The sequence below is a fragment of the Mobula birostris genome, chromosome 4 (genome assembly GCF_030028105.1).
Source record: "Mobula birostris isolate sMobBir1 chromosome 4, sMobBir1.hap1, whole genome shotgun sequence".
Taxonomy (NCBI): Eukaryota; Metazoa; Chordata; class Chondrichthyes; order Myliobatiformes; family Myliobatidae; genus Mobula; species Mobula birostris.
Genome location: NC_092373.1, coordinates 145,101,585 through 145,126,327, shown reverse-complemented (window position 1 = coordinate 145,126,327; position 24,743 = coordinate 145,101,585). Strand labels below are relative to the sequence as shown.

At 40.8% G+C, this 24,743-nt stretch overlaps 1 protein-coding gene across 1 annotated transcript in view; it reads right to left on the bottom strand.

The window, feature by feature from the left end:
* Positions 1-831: 831 nt before the first annotated feature.
* The window catches only part of LOC140196648 (alpha-1,3-mannosyl-glycoprotein 4-beta-N-acetylglucosaminyltransferase B-like), a 167,966-nt gene continuing 144,054 nt past the window's right edge, over positions 832-24,743 (bottom strand). Inside the window, exons 10-15 of the mRNA XM_072256198.1 lie at positions 18,659-18,766; positions 12,490-12,683; positions 9,972-10,050; positions 6,766-6,853; positions 4,016-4,128; positions 832-880 (exon numbers count right to left, since the gene is read on the bottom strand). Of these exons, the coding sequence (XP_072112299.1) occupies positions 857-880; positions 4,016-4,128; positions 6,766-6,853; positions 9,972-10,050; positions 12,490-12,683; positions 18,659-18,766 (606 nt within the window). The 3' untranslated portion in view covers positions 832-856. The remainder of the gene's footprint in view (positions 881-4,015; positions 4,129-6,765; positions 6,854-9,971; positions 10,051-12,489; positions 12,684-18,658; positions 18,767-24,743) is intronic.

Here is a 24,743-nt window from a genome sequence, read left to right as displayed (position 1 = left end):
AATGAGTTCTTACACTGAAAACAAAATACAAAACTACACATTCACTTAAGGTGACAAAAATAATCATCACAAGTTAAATTTAACACTTTTATTTAGCATTTTTTAAAAAATACTCATTTTGACTTTTTAATCTACTGTGTACAAAACTCCAAGGAAACTAATTTAAAATGATATCCATGTATATTAAGGTTAAAAATCTGCTTTTTAAAATAAGTGTAAACATATGCCCAATTCAACATTGTGACCTTGACTCCTGCAGTTGTTGTATTTTTTTGTCAATTCAAACGTTGATACAAGAGTGGAGTGTTTAATCTCTGAAAAATTTAAATAAAGGCACAAAATACCCTCTGATCTTATAAATGGCAATTGCCCAGGGCAATGATTTAACCTAGCTCACTTCTGTTAGAAAGAACATTAATGGCAGTAATGACAAAAAGGTCTAAAAAAACCACCTGAACTTTCTATGATAATAAACTTGTAATTGTTTCAAATGGTAATCATGATAATTAGTTTAATTTTAAATTATTTATCTTCATGCTAATTACAAAATAACTTTTTGCTTCTTTGTAACATCACTGAAGTTTCATTAAAATGACAGTTTTTTATTCTAGTGACAGTAAAAGATATGTGAAACTTGATAAAATAGCAATAACATTGTTTAATAAATAAATTCCAATTAATTTGGTCAAAAATAATTTCAAAATTTGCATAGCTATATTCCCACTATTGAGGTGTGTTTTTTGGTTGATTTTTCACTCGGTTGTTCTTTTAATGTTCTGACACTAGATGGCGCAATTGTTGAAGAAATCCATCACACAAACTTTACGAAAGTATAACTACGTGTAGTTCCTTCCATTTATGTAGTTGCGTCAATGAAAATCTGATAAAAAATGCATAATTAAAACATAAATGTTTTTACAAACTTTATTGTATAGCAGCATATACTGTTTAACGTTCTGGGGAACATGGACCCGTTCAACTCCAAGCATGCAATGGGTACTGCAGCATATTGAAGGATGAGGTCTAGCAGGCAAGGGCCAGCAGATGGAGATCAGTTGGCAGATGCACAGGTTGAAACAATGCAACCTCTGATATGCTTCTACCACTCCTGAAATAACAAGGTAGTGTGCTACTTACTCCTCAAATAGTTAGTCCTGTTATGTCCACTCTACCACAGGCTGCTCATTCTCACAAGTACTTCCTCTGAATTGCTCAACGGACAAACTGTTACAATGAGCAGCACACAAACTTATGATTTAGGTATGATACACTCTACCATTGGTCTAACAATCACGCCATAATTGTGCTGTCAGAACCGTAACCTTCCTTCCCCTCGGATCATTCAGAAACAATAGTGGTGCCACTCTCATTTCACTTTGTGTCAAAGTTCCATCTGAGGGTGCATGGAACCTTCATACCTTTCATCGATTTTTGGAAGTGCAGAGGCGTTCTAGAGAATCTCCAGGTAGATATTCACCTCAAATAATTTAAATTTTCACAACTTTTCCTCTGTTTATTTCAGATGCAGTGTGGACACATAAGGACCCAGATAGTTGGATGAGATGGTTGCATATGCACATTTGAGAGAAACTGAACAGCAACTTATTATAGGAGGCTACAGTCATGTTAAAATTGCTGGGTGACAGAATTTAAAAGCAGGCAGCTAAATTTCAAGAAATCTGCTAATCATCATGATGTTATTTGCACACCACTTGTCTACTGATTGATGAACAATCATTTCAATGTTGCTTTTACAGCATTAGCTTTAGACCACTGAACACTTGGCCACAATAATCCATGATCTGGCAGCAGTGTTCCTAATATTGACCTCACTGGTGTTACGCCCTTAAGTTCCTTGTCTCCTTTTCCTATACAAAGCCCTACAAGGTCACATCAAAACACTTCTCTCACAGCTTTAACCACTTATACAATCAGTTTCATTGCATGAAGTCCAAATCTCTGTCCCTTTTAAGAGGCACTGAATCCCCCTGCTTAATTTGCAGCCCATTAATACGTGTGTATCTTTGGGTGTACACACATACATTACTGTGTTTCAGAAACTGCCAGTATTCCTTATGTACATTGGAATAAATCAAAATCACATCTCTTACCAATCTCATCCCCTCTGCCGTAAATTTAATAGTGTTGCTTAATTTCTAAGCTAAGTACATCACTTTTGTTGCAGTAAAAGACCCTTGGGACATTACAAAAGGAAAAGGGAACATAATTCTATAAAAAGCTGGAATAATTTCTATGTTGGACTACTGATTCTGCAGTAAGAAACACACCAACGAATCATTTTACTTAAGATAGAAATGATTATGTTCTAATAATTTCAGTGAATTCGAGTTTCCCTCTGTACAAAAAAATCTTTAAGATAAATTTTAATGATTAGATGTTTCCCAATTTAGTAAAAGTTTTTCTTTCGCAGTCCTATAAAAATCGAAAGTAAAATGTCATATTTCAACCGAAAATGTGTGACCTCTGACAGGTCTTGTTTGTTTGCTTTCAGTTGAGATGAATAGTGGAATAGTATAACAATAGTGATTCAGATATACCAGAGTGCGCAAGCACACCTTTAGCCTCCGAAACCTACTGAACACCCATATCTCTTTGTAGAACTTAGATTGGCTGTTTCATTGCATGACAATTTGGGTGTCTTCCCTTGCAATCCAGTTGTCAGTTGTACCACATCTTGGACAGCTAGATCCACAATTCATGAGATTTCACTATTCGGTGTGAGCCCACTTTCAAACATGTCTTGCTGCCATAGTAATTGTTTAACAATAACTTCAGCTTGGTCATTTGTTGACATTAGGGTCTCCTTCATGGCCAATGAAACTTTTACCTGGATATACTCTCTTGTCCAAATAATTCATTGCATTCTCAATTCACAATACATTTGACAGCTTTTCTAGTTTAAGATAAATTTGACTTTCTGTAGTCTATTGCATTACAGCTATTGGATCTCCAACTCAAAGTACAAAAACAGAAATTTCTCAGGTGGCTGAACCATTGAAAATTAGGGCAATAGTTAATTGTCTTTTAGGAAAAGCTTGCTGCACAACGTATAGAATCCAATAATATTGATTTCTTCTGGTAAAACAAAAAATTTCCTCCCCTCTTCTATTCCCCACTCTGGCCTCTTCTCACCTACCTATCACCTCCACCTATGCCGCCCCCTCCTTCCAGTTCTTCCATGGTCCACTCTCCTCTCCTATCAGATTCTTTCCTCTCCAGCCCTTTATCTTTACTATCCACCCAACTTCACCTATCACCTTCTAGCTATCTTCCTTACCACCCGCCACACTTTTTATTCTAGTGTCTTTCCAGTCCTGGAGAAGGGTCTAGGCCTGAAACATCGAGTCTTTATACATTTCCATAGATGCTGCCTGACCCGCTGAGTTCCTTTAGCATATTGTGTGTGTTACATGTAGAATCCACGTCATTTAAAAATGGCGCTGGCTTAAAGCTGACTCTTTGTATAGGTCTGGAACTGCCTATTTACTTGGACCTCATTACATTTGTGTCCTTATTTGCCTAATTGAGGACAACAGCAAAAGAACTTTTACATTAATGGGCCTGGTATCCTGAAACATGAAATACAACACTTGGAATTAAATTGGTTACTTTGACAATATCAGCAACAACACTGAACTGTTCATCAGTACCATCTGTAGTGCCTGGAGTGGACCATGGACAAGTAAAGTAGTAAAGGAAAATTCGGTTGGTTCTTGATGATGTTACATTGATATTTGAAGATAATTTTGAGGGAAGGCGATTGAAATCTATGCTGTGAAGTTTGTGTCATCATCAGATTAACTGGTCACAATGACTAGTGCAAGGACCAGTGATAAAGTTTGTTTTTACTGCTGCTGGAACAAAGTATCAGATTTATTGCACAGATGATTTATATGAGCAATACATTGCCAAGTTCATGAGATCTGTATTAATGATAATAAAGATAATGAGTAATAAGAAATGAGTAATTAGAATGAAATCTTTGAAATATTACCTCATTCAGTAAAACCCAAACAGAGGAGTCTGAATGAATGAATAATCGAATAGCTTCAATTTTTCCAATTGATCCATCGACTTCACCTTCTACAAATCCATTACGAAATGCATCTTAAATTGTAAATGAAACAAGATAACAATTTACACAAAATATTAATAGATCTTTAACTATCTAAAGGAAGATCATAGAATAGATTTTCATATTCATTGCCTTAATGCAATGCTGATATGATAGCAGCATGATATGCTCCTTTTGTGAGATGTGGGAAGTCTGAGTCTTCCAGTGACCTTGAGGACTACAGCTGTGAGAAGTGCATCCGGTTGCAGCTCCTGACAGACTGCATTAGGGAACTGGAGCTTGATGACCTGCCAATCACTCAGTAGACTGAGGAGTTGTTAGGCTGGAGTTATAGGAAGGCAGTCACAGGTTTCAGGAGGCAGGTAACTGGTAACTTAGGAGAGGGAAATAGAGTGCTGTTCCGCTCAATTACAAGTATACTACTTTGAATACAGTTGGGATAGGCTGACAGTCTACCAGCAGAAGGCCACAGCAGCCATGTCTCTACACTGGAACTGGCTCTATGGCTCAGAGGGGTGGGGTGGGGGTGGAAGTTGGGTAGTGATAGGGGTTTTAGTGTTAATAGGGGAATAAACATGAGATTCTGTGAATGAGAATGAGACTCCTGGATGGCACATTGCCTCCCAGGTACTAGGGTCAGAGATGTTTTGGATCAAGTCCACAACATTTTTAAAGGGGAGGGGGAGCAGCCAGAAGTCGTAGTCTATATCAGTACCAATGACGTAAGCAAGAAGAGTGAGGAGACCCCAAAAAGTGAGTTCAGGAGTAGGTGTTAAGTGTAAAGACAGGACCCCCATGCAGGTGATCTCAGGATTGCTACCTGTGCCACATGCTAGTGAGGCAAGAATTAGGAAGATAGTGCAGTCTAACAACTGGCCAATGAGATGGTACAAATGGGAGGGCATTAAATCTTTGGATCATTGGGCTCTTTTCCAGGGCAGGTGGGACCTGTACAAATGGGATGGTTTGCTCCTGAACTGGAGAAGGCCCAATATCCTTGAAGGAAGGATTGTTGGTGCTGCTCCAGGGAGTTTAGAACTGTAGAGGGATGGGAACCAGAATGACAGGACTGCATGGAGTGGCAGTGGAGAAATTAGATATTAAACCTACTGGTGGACTCATCTACAGAGACAATTGAGGTGGAACTGAGGTATAAAAAAAGCACATTAATGAGACTATTGTTAGAGACCACCTAATAATCAGCAGGATTTTGATGAGTAAAGTTGTAGAGAATTAGCAAACAGTTGCAGGAAATATTATTTTTCACATATTGACTGGGACTCCCGTACTGTAAAAGGACTGGATGCGATAGAGCCTGTCAATGTGTTCAAGAAAGTTTCCTTTATCAACATGTCAAAGTCCCAACTAGAGAGAGTGTGATACTGGATCTCCTATTGGGGAATGAGTCAGGGTAGGTGGTAAGAGCATGTAGGGGAACACTTTGGATCTAGTGATCATATTTCCATTGGGGAAGAATGAGGGGAGATCAAATAAGTGTATAAAATTATGAGGGATATAGATAGGTTGAATGCTTTGGCAGGTTTATCCCCCTTACGTTGGTGAGACTAAAACTAGAGGTCATTTGTTTAGGGTGAAAGGTAATTAAGGGAAATCTGAGGGGGAACATTCACTCAGAGGGTGAAGCGAGTATGGAATGAGCTACCAGTGGAAGTGGTATATGTGCTTTAATTGTAACATTTAAATGAAGTTTGGATGAGAGAGATATGAATACTATGGTCTGGACAAGGTAGATGGGACCAGGTAGAAGACTAGGCTGGCACTGGCTAGATATGCCAACTAGTCTGTCTCTATGATAGTACTTGGAGATCTCAAATCTATAATGGAACCTATTTGCTTCATCAGAAAGAAATAATGGAAATTGATATATACAGTATATATAAAATAGAATATTGGGCAAAACAACATTAGTTCAAAACTCATGCTGTTTCAGGAATAGTCATTAGTCATGCCAGAACAGCAATAGTTCAGAACTCATCTGTTCTGGCACTAGGAGCAGCATGGTAGCATCGCACTTTACAGTACCAGCGATCTGGGTCCAATTTCTGCCACTGCCTATAGCGAGTTTGGATGCTTCTCCCTGTGACTGCATGGGTTTCCTCTGGAAGCTGTGGTTTTCCTCCCACAGTCCAAAGATGTTGGTAGGTTAATTGGCCATTGTGAGTTGTCCAGTGATTAGACTCTGATTAAATCAGGGGGTTGCTGGGTGGCGTGGCTCTAAGGGCCGGAAGGGTCTATTCCACGCTGTATATATCTCAAAAAATAAAACAAAAACTCTTTTTCAACGTTTGTCTTAATATACCAATAAAACAATGGTGCATGGATTGTTATTCTGTTCAAAACCTGGAGGAGAATTATTATAAATGTTCCCCAAAATAAAAGCATAGAAGGTGCTGTAACTTATACCGAATGAACACCTAGTATGTTTATATGATAGTCCTTTAATCTTTAAGCACTACAGAGACATCTAAAATAATCCAATTAATTCTATGTTGAAATGTAGTTATGTGTAATGGAAGTTATACAAAATTCCTGGAGCTCAACTGCTAATAGAGCTGATAGTAATTTTCATCAAATACCTAGAGATATCAAAGTACATTTCCAAACTATATAATTTTATTATTGAATTAACAAGTAATTAAAAACATTACCTATTCTATAATAGCCATCATCTGTTTCTTTGTATTTGGAGTATGTTTTGCTACTGTTGTACAGAGATTTCTTCTTAAAATCAGTTCCCTGAAAAATTATGAAAAAGTATTCATTATTGTAAAGGAATCATTTAACAGAATTGTGGAATTTGCTGTTATATATTTGAGAAATCCCTCATTTCACCATTTAATACAGAACATACAAAGCAATTAGAATGAATGATTGAGATTGTTCCATTAAGTATAATTCCTATTGATTTTCAGTTTGCTCGGATTGAAGGGAGGTTATTTATTTATTCATTGAGATACAGTGCAGAATACACCCTTTGGTCCTTTGAGCAATCGCTGACTTAACTCGAGCCTAAATGACCAATTAACCTCCCAACTGGTATGTCTTTGGACTGTGGAAGGAAACCCACACGGTCACGGGCCGGAATAACATACAAACTCCTTATAGGCAGCAGTGGAAATTGAATCTGGGTCACTGGTACTGTAAAGCATTGCGTTAACTACTGTGCTACCTTGCCCACTCCACTGTATGATTATAGTTTTGAAAGTATAAAAATTGGTGTGGCAATAGTTAAGCAGTCGTTTATTTAAAGGCAGAAATTAGCAAATATTTTCACAGTAGAGGTAGCTCTTGTTGACTAACAAGATGATGAAAGGTTACTGCTGGTAACTAAAAAGGTGAAGTCAAGTCTACAGTCTGATCAAGCCTACCTCATTGAATGGGGAACAGGAGAGGGGGTGCCCTAATTAGTGTCTTCCGTAGATATGATTCTGGGTCCAACCCAGTCTGCGCAATGTAAATATTAGCTCTGTTGCTTTTACATGAAAGACAGCAGATATACATGCTTATGTTTCATAGAACATAGAAACATAGAAAACCTACAGCACAATACAGGCCCTTCGGCCTGCAAAGTTGTGCCGAACATGTCCCTACCTTAGAAATTACTAGGCTTACCCATGGCCCTCTATTTTTCTAAACTCCATGTACCTATCCAAAAGTCTCTTAAAAGACCCTATCGTATCCGCCTCCACCATTGCCGGCAGCCCATTCCACACACTCACCACTCTTTGAGTAAAAAGCTTATCCCTGACATCTCCTCTGTATCTAATCCCCAGCAACTTAAACCTGTGTCCTCTTGTGGCAACCATTTCAGCCCTGGGAAAAAGTGTTTGACTATCCACATGATAAATGCCTCTCATCATCTTATACACCTCTATCAGGTCACCTCTCATCCTCCGTCGCTCCAAGGAGACAAGGCTGAGTTCACTCAACCTGTTTTCATAAGGCATGCTCCCAATCCAGGCAACATCCTTGTAAATCTCCTCTGCACCCTTTCTATGGCTTCCACATCCTTCCTGTAGTGAGGCAACCAGAACTAAGCACAGTACTCCAAGTGGGGTCTGACCAGGGTCCTATATAGCTGCAACATTACCTCTCGGCTTCTAAATCAATTCCACAATTAATGAAGGCCAATACACCGTATGCCTTCTTAATCACAGAGTCAACCTGTGCAGCTGCTTTGAGCATCCTATGGACTCGGACCCCAAGATCCCTCTGATCCTCCACACTGCCAAGAGTCTTACCATTAATACTATATTCTGCCATCATATTTGACCTATCAAAATGAACCACTTCATACTTATTTGGGTTGAACTCCATCTGCCACTTCTCAGCCCAGTTTTGCATCCTATCAATGCCCCGCTGTAACCTCTGATAGCCCTCCACACTATCCACAACACCTCCAACCTTTGTGTCATCAGCAAACTTACTAACCCATCCCTCCACTTCCTCATCTAGGTCATTTATAAAAATCACGAAGAGTAAGGGTCCCAGAACAGATCCCTGAGGCACACCACTGGTCACTGACCTCCATGCAGAATATGACCCGTTTCCAGCTACACTTTGCCTTCTGTGGGCAAGCCAGTTCTGGATCCACAAAGCAATGTCCCGTTGGATCCCATGCTTCCTTACTTTCTCAATAAGCCTTGCATGGGGTACCTTATCAAATGATTGCTGAAATCCATATACACTACATCTACTGCTCTTCCTTCATCAATGTGTTTAGTCACATCCTCAAAAAATTCAATCAGGCTCGTAAGGCACAACCTGCCCTTGACAAAGCCATGCTGACTATTCCTAAATCATGTTATACCTCTCCAAATGTTTATAAATCCTGCCTGTCAGGATCTTCTCCATCAACTTACCAACCACTGAAGTAAGACTCACTGGTCTATAATTTCCTGGGCTATCTCTACTCCCTTTCTTGAATAAAGGAACAACATCTGCAACCCTCCAATCCACTGGAGCCTCTCCCATCCCCATTGATGATTCAAGGATCATTGCCAGAAGCTCAGCAATCTCCTCCCTCGCCACCCACGGTAGCCTGGGGTACATCTCATCCGGTAACTTATCCAACTTGATGCTTTCCAAAAGCTCTAGCACATCCTCTTTCTTAATATCTACATGCTCAAGCTTTTCTAATCTGCTCTTTTCAAACAAAGAGCAGATTAGATTTTTTCAACTTCAATTAGGAGAAAGATCAAAAATATTTTATCATGAAACCTTGTCAATGAACCTGTAGAATTAAAGGTTTTCATCATTGATGTACAGTGATGTGATCAATTTCGATACAGTATATTGGTTCTCCAGTCATATGATAATTAAAATAGTGTCAACACAGTAAAACTAAGGCTTAAAGCCTTTATATTTGGATAGGTATCCTAAAAACTGAGCATAGTATGGCAGAGAGCATCTCACTGCATTTTTAACTAGAACCATTATAATGTTGGAGACCAGCAGGGTTACTTGAATGCCAACCTCCATTTATAGTTCTCATTACAGAGCCTGACTAATGAATCAGTTGTACAGACAGATTGTCTAGTTTTAATGGCTGTTACTGATTCATCAGCCTGGATCTTTGATCCCTGTACAAAAACACAATGGGAGAGAACATTTTCTTGGTCTCACACTATTTTCGTAAAACCAGTAGCATCAATGAATATCAGATTAATTCTGCAGTGTACAACATTGAAGTTGTCTTTCAAGGTTGTATTTTCCAATGAGATTTGCAAGGGCTGCCTCTCACTCAAACTCAAGAGCTTGGAGTCAGGACCAGTGAGCTGCAGAGTGGAAAAAGGCAAAATTGTTGCAGAAGTGAAGGAGTTTTGGATTTAGTGCTTGCTACTGATACACTTACATTAGCCGGTAGAACTTCCACTGTTGTATTAACAAGTTTATCACCTGGGTGCTCTATGTTGCCACTTCTAAAAAGATATCTGTGAAGCAAAGGTCACAAAAATAGAAATTGAGAGAGAAAATATACCAGACTTTTACTGTTGCTGTGAAATTGTTATATCAGAATCAGATTTTTTATCACCGGCATGTGACGTGAAATTTGTTAACTTAGCACCAGCAATTCAATGCAATACATAATCTAGTAGAGAGGAAAAAATAATAATAAATAAATTAAAATTTAATAATAAATAAACAAGTAAATCAATTATGTATATTAAATAGATTTTAAAACGTGGAAAAACGGAAATACTGTATGTTAAAATAAAGGTAGTGTCCAAAGCTTCAATGTCCATTTAGGAATCAGATGGCAGAGGGGAAGAAGCCGTTCCTGAATCGCTGAGTGTGTGCCTTCAGGCTTCTGTACCTCCTACCTGATGATAACAGTGAGAAAAGGGCATGCCCTGGGTGCTGGAGGTCTTTAATAATGGACGCTGCCTTTCTGAGACACCGCTCCCTGAAGATGTCCTGGATACTTTGTAGGCTAGTACCCAAGATGAAGCTGACTAGACTTACAACCTTCTGCAGCTTCTTTTGGTCCTGTGCAGTAGCTCCTCCATACCAGACAGTGATGCAGCCTGTCAGAATGCTCTCCACAGTACAACTATAGAAGTTTTTGAGTGTATTTGTTGACATGCCAAATCTCTTAAAACTCCTAATAAAGTATAGCCGCTGTCTTGCCTTCTTTATAACTACATTGATATCCGATGCATGGTATCATTATGTTAATCTATATGATGCCAGCAGGTAAATGATTGGCTCCTTTTGCAGAATTCCTTCTTTCTACAACTTTAATCAGTGCTAACCTATTTGGAATGGGTTAATCTTTTTGTTAAACTAACTGGAAAAAAAGAATTATCAATCAATCAATCTGTTAAGTATTATGAGCTAGCACCTCGAGACACAAGAAAGCTCACTTTTAAAAGAATGCTATGTTTCATTTTTCTTTCCTCCCATCTTCATGTGACCAGAATGTTACAATAAACAAAGAATGTATCAAAATCCAAAAAGTCTTCCAAAAGATCATAATTTCAAAAATACATAGAACAGCCATTTATTTTCCAGTTAATTAATTAACCCCTGGTCTTCCCAGTGGTTTGAAAAGGGTGTGTGAGGTTCTGACCCAACTGTGTAAACTTTCAGCTGTTTTATCACCCAATCTTGTCTAATTATACCTAGATTGAATGCATCTTGCCATAAGGCTGAATAGAAAGTAATGGCTAGAGTTGCAGAGGCCTTCACATGGAGTCAATGGGAATATTCAGAAGCGGTTAGCTTCGATAGGTGGATACTAGAGAAGTTGGAGGAAGAGATGTTTAGGAGCATATCAACTACCAGCTGACCTTCCAAATCATTACACTTAGACTTCCAGCTTCTTTAAATTGTGATTCTATCTCAAAGTTGGAGTGAATTAAAGTAGTGAAACATGACTTGAATTTAATGTGGTCCATGCCCATCTGCAACATTTGTCTTTATTTTAATCTACCCCCAGTAATCCACCACCCTCACCTACTCTCTTATGTATTCTCATTGGGTACCAGGTTAGAATTAAACATAAATGCTTCACTTTAAAAATATGTATTAATTCACTCAGAGATATAATTTTCTGCTGATGTAACATTAAAAACATTTGACCGATTATTGAGATAATGATAAAATTTTTCTTAATTTCTTTTCACCTGTTTTTCCTATCTTTCCAGAAAATATAATCTTGTGCTAGTAAATCATTCCACAAATGACAGTTGAGTTGTTATTTCTTGTTAAATATCTGAGAGCATTCTGTTTCATCTGCCACTACTATTTTTGAAACAAGTGCCTTTCACAGCCAAAGTGACCAATTACTCTGCTCATGATGAAGGTGTAAGCAGGTAACCTACTGACAAATCTGCACAAACCAATCTCTAACTCATTGCTCTGAGAACCTCCTCAAAGGAACATTCAGAACATGAAATATCTTTTTACTTTTACAGGCACTTGATTCTTTATAGTAGAGCACATATAGAAGGTACAACAAGGTAGGGATCTATAGGAAAGGTATTGGACTGCCATACCAATGTTGTTGCATGGACTCAATGATAAGGCTATATGACTAAGTTCTTCTTTCTGATCAAAATTAAAGTATAATGTGAAAAATCATGGACATGAGCTACAATTGCCACACAACTTTGCTGATATTTATTAGTGCACCAGCATGTAACTAGACAGTTTTAAAGTCATATTGTAGAGCTTCAACTCTTCTGCTAACTTCTAAGTAAAATTATACATAATTTTGAGATGAAATAGGAAGTAATCCTAGGAAACAGAGGTAAATAACTTCACAGTGTAAATGGTAAGAACAATTAGCAACCTAAATTGAAGTGAATATGGGTGAGTGATTTTGGCAATCTATGAAATATGTCTACACAATACAAGATTGAACCAACCTTTCAACTTTCAGTGGCTGGTAGAACTTAAATTTGATGAAGTCCCCTGCCACTGGAGTATATGCCCAGAAGAAATCTTCTCCTTTGTAGGCCTTCTCCAGACTATAATGTTGGTAGATTTTCAAGCTGGTTGTTAATTCTGCAGTAGGATTTGAATGCCTCTTAAGTAATAATTGTTTATTAAAATCCTTATCCTTTAATTTGAAACAAAAAGATTACGATAAGTACTTGAAAACCATAAATCATAGCTATTCACAAGCAGGTACAGCTTGGAAACAGTCAACTTTTCAAAATAAGCATCAAAACATTTGCAGCTACTAGCATGCTAAGGTTGTATGGTATTAATTCTCCCGTCTCATTTTAAGGGAAGGATGGAAAACCATAGATTTATGTTAGTATTCCATCTGTAGGTTGGAGGTATGTCTGAAAATTAAATCCTTTGTGCTAATGCTTTAGTAAAGCTAAATAAAACTGATATTCCAACCTAAGTAGAATGCCAACAGCTCTGAAAGTTGTAATATACCACCCTTTGCTTGATTCTTGTAAATGACCCTCACTACAGCTAGAAAGTTGATCTACACTATGCATAGTAACTTTCTTGTTAAAACATTAACAGCCAACTGGAACCAATGCATTTTCACGTCAATATTAGTTTTTTTAAACTTATAGGGATGGTATTGGGCAGAGTGGAGTGTTAGAGGTCAGATTATGGTTTAAGGACAGGTATGTGGGAATTTGAGGTCAGGCCAAGTCCAGGCCTCTGCTCCTTATTCAAGTACCAGTGAGGTGGATGGCTGATATAGGACATACGAAGTTTAGGCCTCCTCTCCGTGCTCAAAGGATGGCAATGTAGCCGTGTGACAATGGACATTTGTGGATGTGGGTGTTTCAGGTGCTGTATGAGGACCAGCAAGGACGAGGTCTGGTAGCCCACCAGGTCAGTAAGTCCTCCAAGATTGATAGGTCCCAATATCAATGTCCATGGGAACAGAAGGCACAAGAGCCGGTGACCCCCTACACATGCGAGTCGGTGTGGCCAGAGTTCGAGGCCTTAAGTCCAAAGTTCCATCATCAGCTGGTCCTGGGATTGAAGATTGAAGTCTAAAGGTTAATCACATCCAGGAACTGAAGCCCAGTGGCCCAGGCCCTAGGTCTCTGAGTCTGAAGTCCACTGAGGAAGGAGGCCCATTGACTGCGAGTCCATGAGATTGGAGGCTGGAGACCCGGACGTTTGGCCTGGGAGATGTTGGAGGACTGTGAATGTGTGGGATGGAGCAAAGGGGTTTGCTTTGCTGTTGCTGCTTTGTTACATGTTGCGTTCTGTGTTGTTCTGCCAAGCATTGTGGGCATGCTCTGTTGGCACCAGAATGCACAGGCTACCCAGCTCATCCTTGGGGTCTGTTGGTTGTTAATGCAAACAGCGCATTTCACTGTCGGTTTTGATGTACATTTAATAAATTAATTAATCTGAGTCAGAATTTCTTTTAGCCTGTTATTTTGAAAATGATCTTGAGCTTTATTTTCAGGTCTTTGCTAATCAATGACTTCAGCGAGGAAAACACACAAGGTGATTAAGAAGAACCAAAATTGTTTACAAAGAAGTGTTCTAAACTATAACAGAATGAAAGTACCTGATATAAGATAATTTACAATTTCAGACACAGAAAGAAGAACTTTATTGCATGCAGTTTTGGTCTCTCCACTTGCAGAACTAGCTTTGACGGTGGTGCAGGGATTCACAAGGCTGATTCCAGAGATTAGGGGTTTAGCCCACAAGGAGAGATTTAGACATCTGGTTCTGGATAGGTTTGTCCGTTTGAGGCAAGGAAAGGATGAAGAACTCATGGTTGACATGGATGAACCCATGGTAGAACATCATGTCAAGAAGAAGGAGGAAGCATACTTAAGATTTAGGAAACAATGATCATACCAGACTCTTGACAGTTATAGGTGGCCAGGAAAGAGCTTAAAAAGGGATTTAGAAGACCTAGGTGAGTAGGATTAAGGAAAACCCCAAGATACTCTACTTGTATGGGAAGAATGGAACAATAACTGGAGTGAGGAGGGTAGAACTAATGTGGATTAAAGAGGGATTTTTTTCTATTTATGAGTTGAATGAGAAGAATCTCTTGTGTTTACGATTTGCTGCTCCACTGCGAAGTCTCATTGAGGTATACCTACCCTGGAGATGTTCCGTTAGACCCTCTCTCATTGCTCCCCCTCTGTGATCTCTGCTGCCCTCTGTCATATCGACCATGTGCTCACCAGACTCACTACCTTGGCCACATATTCTTCCTGGGTACTTTTCTTTGCCACCATCTTGCTCCACATGGCTTCCTGCTCCATTTGAAAGCCTCCCAGTCTGGACCACCGAGGATCTCAGGTAGCTGCATTTGATTGCTTCTCTCTCCGAATTGTACGTGCCACGCTGTCCGCTATGTGGACATACCTGTGGGGTCTGTCTCAGGTCTGGGCCTCATTCTCCTCTGCCTGCCATGGACTTCTCTGACATTTCACCCACTGCTGGATCCATTGTGTCAGCTGCTGGTTCTTCACCTTCCTCACATCTAGGAAGGATCGGAAGGTCACCATCTTCAGACAACGTCCATTGCTGCCTCATGCTCCGACTTCAATTCAATCACAGACCTCCAGACCATGAATTCCACCATCTCCAACTCCAGTTCTGACAGCCCTGGATACCTATGGACTAGCGGATATCACCATTGCCAACTCCAGCTCCAGTGGCCCTGTTGCAGCTCCAGACTGCAAATACCACTGTCGCCAATTCTGGTTCCATCGATCCCAGACACCTTCAGAACATGAATTACATGGCCTCCAGCTCTGGCACCAGCCCAGTCCTCAGCCACCACCACCTCCAGGTCGAAGCCTTCCTTGCTGCCACTGGGTCCATGGGCACCCCTAGTCCCACAACCACTCTGCAACCCCATATCTCTCAGGCTCCCCGTCACCTCTTTGATCCTCACAGTCTCCATCTTCCTCCCACCCTACCTTCCCTGAACAGCCCAACCTTCCCGCTTTTTCTGATACAACCAACTCTCTCCCCGCCCTAACTCTGATCCCTGCTGTAATCTCTACTGTGGCTTCACTGTACCCTACAACCTTCCTGTCTCTGAGGCAGAACATTCTGTCCTCAGCAAAGGTCTTATGTTTGTCCCCCTTTGCTCACACTCAGTGAGTTCTGCACCCACCAAAGTGCCAAGCCCTTCTTCCATCATTTCTGTTTCTGTCTTCTTTGGCAAGGATTCCGCACCCCATACCAATGGCCGCTTCTCCCATCTCCAACTCTCCTCCTCCTCCTCCTCCTCTTGGGCTCCTTGGTCTGGTTTTCTGCCTGTTTTGGATCTTTTCACCTCTAATTGCTGACGAGACATCAACCAGTTCGACTTCAGAATTCCTCTCTCCTCATTGAACCCTACCTCCTCTGAATGAACTGCCCTTCACTCTATCTGCGCCAATCTCAACTTCACCATAAAGCCCAAAGACAAAGGGGGTGCTGTTATAGCATGGAGGACTGACGTCTACCTTGCTGAGGTCATGGCATATCTCAAACACCTCTTACTTATACCTTAAAAAGGACCACATTCTGGACCATCAGGCCACTGTCACCTACACCATCACTAACATCATCAACTCTGGAGCTCTCCCATCTACTGCCACCAAACCCATAATCCCCTTTGCCCTGCGCTGCTCATTTCTATCTCCTACCCAAAATCCACAAACCTGACTGTCCAGGTAGGCCCAATGTTTCTGACTATTCCTGCCCCACTGAGGATGTGTCTGTCTACCTCGACTCTGTTCTACCCCTTGTTTCACTCCCTTCCCTCCTACATTGGTGACACCACATGGTCTTGATCTCCTCAACAACTTTCAATCCCCTGGTCCTGACCTCCTCATTTTTACCATGGATGTCCAAACCTTATATGTTTCTATTCCCCAACAAGAAGACCTTAAAACTCCCTGATTCTTTCTGAACAACAGACCTGACCAGTTCTCCTCCACCACCACTCTCCTCCATCTGGTGAAACTGGTCTTCACCCTCAACAATTTCTCCTTTGGCTCCCCTCACTTTCTCTAAACTGAAGGGGTAGCCATAGGCACCTGCATGAGCACCAGCTATGCCTGCCTTTTTGTAGGCTATGTGGAACAGTCCATGTTCCAAACCCTTCCTGGTAATGCTCCCAACTCATTGACAATTGCATTGGTGCTGCTTCATGCACCCATGCTATGCTCATCAATTTCATTAATTTTGTCTCCAACTTCCACCCTGCCCTTAAATTCACTCAGTCCATTTCTGTCACCTTTTACCCATTTCTCAGTCTCTCTGTGTCTATCTCTGGAGACAAACTGTCTACCGATATCTTATATTCAACAACTTATATCCTGTCTGGGTAGCCTCCAACCTGATGGCATGAACATTGACTTCTCTAACTTCCATTAATGCCCCTCCTCCCCTTCTTACCCCATCCCTTATTTGTTTATTTATTATTTTTTATTTTTCCCCTTTTTTTCCTCTCTTTCTCCCTCTGTCCCTCTCACTATAACTCCTTGCCTGCTCTCCATCTTCCGCTAGGCTCCCCTCCCCCTTTCTCTTTTCCTAGGCCTCCTGTCCCATGATCCTGACCCTTCTCCAGCCTTGTATCCCTTTTGCCAATCAACTTTCCAGCACTTAGCTCCATCCCTCCCCCTCCTGTCTTCTCCTATCATTTCGGATTTCTCTCTCCCCTTCCCACTTTCAAATCTCTTACTAGCTCTTCTTTCAGTTAGTCCTGATGAAGGGTCTCGGCCCGAAACGTCACCTGTACCTCTTCCTATAGGTGCTGCTTGGCCTGCTGCATTCCACCAGCATTTTGTGTGTGTTGCTTGAATTTCCAGCATCTGCAGATCCTTGTGTTTACTGATATCTTTTATAAGCCAACTGAATCCCATGGCTATCTTGATTATACCTCTACCCACCCTGTCTTCTGTAAAAATGCTTTTCCCTTTTCTTAGTTCCTTCACTTTTGCCACATTTCTTTCCAGGCTGAGGCTTTCCTTCAGGACATCAGAGATGCCCTCCTTCAAAGAAAGGGGTTTCTCTTCCTCCACTATTGCTGGCCATGTCTGTATTTCCTCCATTTCCCAGACATCCGTGCTCACCCCATCTTCCCGCCACCTTAACTGAGATAGAGTTCCTCTTCTGCTCACCCACCACCCCATGAACCTCTGCATCCAATACATCATTCTCCACATTTTCAACCAGATCCAACCACCATGCAGGTCCTCCCCCACAACTCTCCGCTTTCCGCATGGATTTCTCCCTCCATAATTACCTTGTTCATTGATCCCTCCCCACTAATCTCCTTCCTGGAATTATCTGTTCAAGTGACAGAAATGATACACCTGTCCATTTACCTCCTCCCTACCTCCATTCAGGGCCCCAGACTGTCCTCCCAGGTGAAGCAACACTCCATCTGCAAATCTGTTGGGGTAGTCTACTGTATCTGGTGCTCTCAATGTGGCCTCATCTACATTAGTGAGATACAACGTAAACTGGGGGACTGCTTCGTCGAGTGCCTCCTCTCTATCCACCAAGAGTGGAATTTCCCAGTGGTCAACCATTATGTTCCATACTTGCTGGAATCCAAAAGAATGTGAGAGGATTTTATAGGAGCATAAAATTTTGAAAGGGATAGATAAGATAGAAACAGAAAAGTTGTTTGGTAAACTAAGGGACATAGTCTCAAAATTCAGCGGAATAAAAATAGGATGGAAGTGAGGTGAAACTGCTTTTTCCAGACAGTAGTGAACCTATGGAATTCTCTGCTCAGGGAAGCAGTAGAGGCTACCTCATTAAATATATTTAAGAAACAGCTAGATAGATTTTTGCATAGCAGAGAATTTATGGGGAAAAGGCTAGTCAGTGGAGCTGAATCCATGGCCAGATCATTTTGAGAGGCAGAGCAGGATGGCCTACTCCTGCTCCCATTTCTTATGTAACTGGACTCACCGTCAAATGCAGAACTTATGGTGGAGATATATGTGATGGAGAAAGACTCTGATGCTTTAACTGTACTGCTTTACTTTGAACTGGTCTTAGTTAACAGCTTGCCATTATGTTAAAATAGCACAAATCAAAGTAACCTTTCACTACACAGACACTTCTACATACCTTCAGATTCTGAATTTTTCCAGCCAAAGAAGAATGTGTTCCCATATGTTGAAAAAGGGAAGGTCTATAGCGAATTCGCAAATTAGCTTTCTGTCTTTCACAATGTTTCTGAGAGAATGAAAATGTAGAAAACATTGAACATCATTTAAATTACCAACAGCCCTAATCATTAAAAGAATGGAAGGGAAATTACAGAAATTACTCTTCAAAAGGGATACAAATCTTAATTACACTGCTTCTTTGACTGGTGATGAAGTATCAGTTGAACAGTATCACACAACTAAGTCTTCAGTTTTGCTCTGCTGATTTTGTTGTGGGAAGAAATAACCCAGTGTTTAAAGGGTGTCTGTGTGCTGGAGAAATATTAAGGAGTACAGTGGTCATTTGGCAATATCAAAGAGGTAAATGATATCTTTGGAAATATATTCTGTGCAATTTCATGTTTAAGTCATTGGGGTTGGGTCAGATTTGTTGCTACAAGTGCAGCTAGGAAATATAGTTGCCTTGTAAATGATCAGTGCTTGTAAAAGTCATACAGTAGCAGAGATACAGCACAAAAACAAGCCCTTCATCCTACTGAATCCATACTGACTATGAAGCACCTATATTTACACTAATAGGATCCAATTTTATTCTCTGTACTTTCCAGTCCCCCCCCCCCCACCATCATAGTTTCTCTCCCTCATTTATGGTTGTCATCTAATCTACCAACCTGTCCATTTTCAATGTTCATTCCACACCATCCTGACTTGTACACGTATCTCTGGTCCTTTATCCTAAAACTCCCTTCCTAACAGCACTCTGGGAGTCACTTCCCCAGGAGGGCTGCTGTGGTTAAAGAAGACTGCTTTACCATTGCAATCACAAATGTTTGCTTCTCCAATGTTGCTTGGAACTAGAAAATGAATAAAGAGCTAAGTGATCTAATTTCCCGACAAAGAGGAAGGATGGGAGAACATGTGTATCTATTCATAAGCGGTCTATCATATGAGGAGACAAAGTACAGTGAAATAGGAGCAGGAATAGGCAATTTAGCCCTTTGAGCCTTTTCTACCGTTTAGTATGATTATGGCTGATTCATGTTGACCTTTTCTAATCCCATTAATAATGTCTTGGTGCCCTGTTATCATTTATAATAGCCTCCAGCATTTGCTATTTTTGAACTCATGTTCTTTCAGGATTATATGGCATCTGATTTGACAGGCAAAATGATCAAAGCCAGCTCAGCATTCCATCTCTGTGCAAAACAGGCAGAATAGTAGCAGAACATGTGCAGAAGTGACAGTATGTAAGCAAATGTATGCCAGGCACAATCTGTTGCTATTATACATAATGTACCGACACTTTTGTGCTGGCAAAAACACAAAGTACATCGGCAAAAATAGATGAAGACAGTTCTTAAGAAGATTTTGTAAATAGCTGGTGCAACTATGGAAAGTCAACATTTCAGTCCAAGGCCCTTCATACGAATTTGGTCCTCATGAAAGGTCTCAGCTCGAAACGTTGACTGTTAATTCCTCTCCATAGATGCCACTTGACCTGCTGAGTTCCTCCAGCATTTTGTGTGTTTGTGTTACTCTGGACTTCCAAGAATTGCAGAATCTCTTGTGTATATCATGAAATATTGCTTGAGCTTGCAAAATTGGTGGTGGGAAAACTAAAACCCCAAGGAGGTATGTATTCATATTGTATAAACAGTGAGGCAAGTAACTTCAACCTCCCTGTATTAGACAAAAAGACATAGGAGCAAAATTAAGCCATTCGGCCCAGCATGTCTGCTCGGCCATTCCATCATGGCTGATTTACTATCCATCTCAACCGGATTCTCCTGCCTTCTCCTCATAACCTTTGATCCCCTGATTAATCAAGAACCTATCAACCTCCACCTAAAATATACCAAATGACTTGGCCTGCACAGCTGTCTGTGGCAATGAATTCTACAGATTCACCATGCCCTAGCTAAGGAAATTTTCCTCATCTCTGTTCTAAATGATGTCTCTCAATTCTGAGGCTGTGTTCTCTGGTCCTAGACTCCCCCCAATAGGAAAATCACTTCCACATCCACTCTATCTAGGCCTTTTAACATTCAATAGGTTGCAATGAGATCTGCCCCCCCCCCCATTTCTTCTCGACTCCAGCGAGTACAGGTGCAGAGCTATCCAACACTCCTCATATGTTGACCCTTTTATTCTTGAGATCATTTCCACAAACCTCCTCTGGAACCTCACCAATGCCAGCACATCTTTTCGTAGGTAAGGAGCCCAGAGCTGCTCAGAATACTCCAAGTGCTGTCTGACCAGTGCTTTATAAAGCCTCAGCATTACATCTTTGTTTTTGTATTTTAGTCCTCTTGAAATGAGTGCTAATATTGAATTTGTCTCCCTTATCACTGACTAAACCTGCAAATTAACCTTCAGGGAACCCTGCATAAGAATTCACAAGTCCCTCTGCAACTCTTTTTTGAATTTTCTCTCCATTTACAATATAGTCCAGGCCTTTATTCCTTCCGCCAAAGTATGTAACCATGCACTTCCCAATATTATATTCATCTGCCACTTCTTTGCACAATCCCCAAAACTGTTTAAGTCCTTCTGCAGACAGCCTGCTGCTTCAACACTACCTGCTCCTCCACTTATCTTTGTATCGACTGCAAACTTGGCCACAAAGCCATCAATTCCTTCATCCAAATCATTGACATACAACGTGAAAAGAAGCAGTCCCAACACCGACCCTTGCGGTGTACCACTATTCACCAGCAGCCAGCCAGAAAAGGCCCCCTTTATTCCCACTCTTTGCCTCCTGCCAGGAAGCCAACCTTTTATCCATTCTAGTATCGTTCCCATAATACTCTGGGCTCTTACCTTGTTAAGGCAGCCTTATTAAAGGCCCTCTGAAAATTCAAATAAACAACATCCACTGACTCTCTTTGTCTATCCTGCCTGTTATGCTATCAAAGAATTCTAATAGATTCTAATCAGGGAAGATTTCCCCTTTAGAAAACCATGCTGACTTTGGCCTGTTTTATCATGTGCTCTAAATATCCTTAATAATCAACTCCAACATCTTTCCAAACCACTGAAGTTGAGCTAACTGACTTATAATTGCCTTTCTTCTGCCTCCCTCTCTTCTTAAAGAGTGGAGTGACATTTGCAATTTTCCAATCCTCAGGAACCATTTCAGAATCCAGTGATTCTTGATAGATTTTGCCAATGCCCCCACAACTTTTTCAGCTACCAGAAGCTCTCTCATGCATCTGTAATTCCCTTTATTCCATTGTGATACTAATATGTTCAATTTTACCACCTTCTTCTCAAGCTGCAGGGTGAATTTGATTATATTATGTTCACTGTCTCCTAAGGGTTCCTTTGTCTTAAGCTTCCAAAGTAAATCTGGGTCATTACATAACACCCAATCCAGAATTGCTGTTCCCCTAGTGTGCTCACCACAACCTGCTCTAAAAAGCATTCTACAAATTCCCTTTCTTGGGATCCAGCACCAACTGATATACCGTGGAGAGTGTTCTGACAGGCTGCGTCATTGTCTAGTATTGGGGGGGGGGGGCTACTGCACAGGACCGAAAGAAACTGCAGAGGGTTGTAAATCTAGTCAGCTCCATCTTGGGTACTAGCCAATAAAGTACCCAGGACATCTTCAAGGAGCGATGTCTCAGAAAGGCTGCGTCCATTATTAAGGACCTCCAGCACCCAGGGCATGTCCTTTTCTCACTGTTACCATCAGGTAGGAGGTACAGAAGCCTGAAGGCATACACTCAGCAATTCAGGAACAGCTTCTTCCCCTCTGCCATCTGATTCCTAAATGGACATTGAACCCTTGGACTACCTCACTTTTTTTAATATACAGTATTTCTGTTTTTGCACATTTTTTAAAATAAATTCAATATATGTATACTGTAATTTATTTATTTATTTATTTATTATTATTCGTTTAATTTTATTTATTTATTTTTTCTCCTGTATATTATGTAGCACTCACATCGACAGTGATGAAATGCTTCGAGAGGTTGGTCAATACTAGACTGAACTTCTGCCTCAGCAAGGACTTGGACCCACTGCAATTTGCCTATTGCCACAATAGGTCAACAGCAGACGTAATCTCAATGGCTCTCCACACAGCTTTAGATCACCTGGACAACACAAACACCTACGTCAGGATGCCGTTCATCGACTATAGCTCAGCATTTAATACCATCATTCCCTCAATCCTGATTGAGGAGTTGCAGAACCTGGGCCTCTGTACCCCCCTCTGCAATTGGAACCTCGACTTCCTAACCGGAGGACCACAATTTGTGCGGATTGGTGATAACATATCCTCCTCACTGACGATCAACACTGGCGCACATCAGGTGTGTGTGTGCTTAGCCCACTGCTCTATTCTCTGTATATCCATGACTGTGTGGCTAGGCATAGCTCAAATACCATCTATAAATTTGCTGATGCTACAACCATTGTTGGTAGAATCTCAGGTGGTGACAAGAGGGTGTACAGGAGCGAGATATGTCAACTAGTGGAATGGTGCTGCAGCAACAACCTGGCACTCAATATCAGTAAGACGAAAGAGCTGATTGTGGACTTCAGGAAAGGTAAGATGAAGGAACACATACCAATCCTCATAGAGGGATCAAAAGTGAAGAGAGTGAGCAGCTTCAAGTTCCTGGGTGTCGAGATCGCTGAGGATGCAACCTGGTCCCAACATATCGATGTAGTTATAAAGAAGGCAAGACAGACAGCAGCTGTACTTTATTAGGAGTTTGAAGAGATTTGAATGTGAACAAATACACTTAAAAACGTCTATAGTTGTACTGTGGAGAGCATTCTGACAGGCTGCATCACTGTTTGGTATGGGGGGGGGGGCTACTGCACAGGACTGAAAGAAGCTGCGTAAGGTTGTAAATCTAGTCAGCTCCATCTTGGGGACTAGCCTACAATGTACCCAGGACAGCTTCAGGGAGTGGTGTCTCAGAAAGGTAGCGTCCATTATTAAGGACTTCCGGCACCCAGGGCATGCCCTTTTCTCACTGTTACCACCAGGCAGGAGGTACAGAAGCTTGAAGGCACACACTTGGCAATTCAGGAACAATTTCTTCCCCTCTGCCATCCGATTCCTAAATGGACATTGAGTCTTTGGACATTACCTCACTTTTTAAAAAAAAAGTATTTCTGTTTTTAATCTATTCAACATACGTAATTGATTTACTTGTTTATTTATTATTATTATTGTTTTTATTTATTTTTTCTCTCTCTGCTAGATTATGTATTGCATTGAACTGCTGCTGTTAAGTTAACAAATTTCATGTCACGCGCCAGTGATAATAAACCTGATTCTGGATTTTATCAATTTGCGTGCATGTTGAAATCCCACACGATTATTGCAACATTTCCCTTTTTACACGCCTTTTCTATTCCTGTTGTAATTTGTATCTCACATCCTGGATACTCTTTGGAGGCCTGAGCATAACTTCCATCAGTGTTTTTTTACCCTTGCAGTTTCTTAACTTGAATCACAAGAATTCTACATCTTTTGATCCTTTGTCACCTCTTTCTTAGGATTGAATTTCATTTTTTTTTTAACCAGCAGAGCCACCCCACCCCTTTGGCCTACTTGCCTGTCCTTCCGATACAATGTGTATCCTTGAATGTTAAGCTCCCAACTATGATCTTCCTTTAGCCATGATTCAGAGATGCCCACAACACCATAATTACCCATATCTTATTCATTTTTAAATCTTTTTATTAATTATTATTGAAAATCAACAAAAAAGGGGTTCCGGTGATGTCATCGTTCAGAATGGCAGCTTAAATCAACAGCTCCTCCGGAAAATCGCATATTTTGCCCCGTTAATTCATCAAATATAAGATCTTTTGAAAATACCTGAATTGATAAGGGGGCCAAGAATAGGGAGAAAGAATGGAGATAAAAAAAGCACCACTGTGGAGCCTATGGAAGAGAGAGGTACAGTGTGCGGCTCTCCTACACGTGCGCGTGGTGGCGAGGCTGATGCTGGGCCTCATGCAGGCAAAGCGGCGAATACGATAAGGATTCTGGAAGAGATAAAGGAAGACATAAA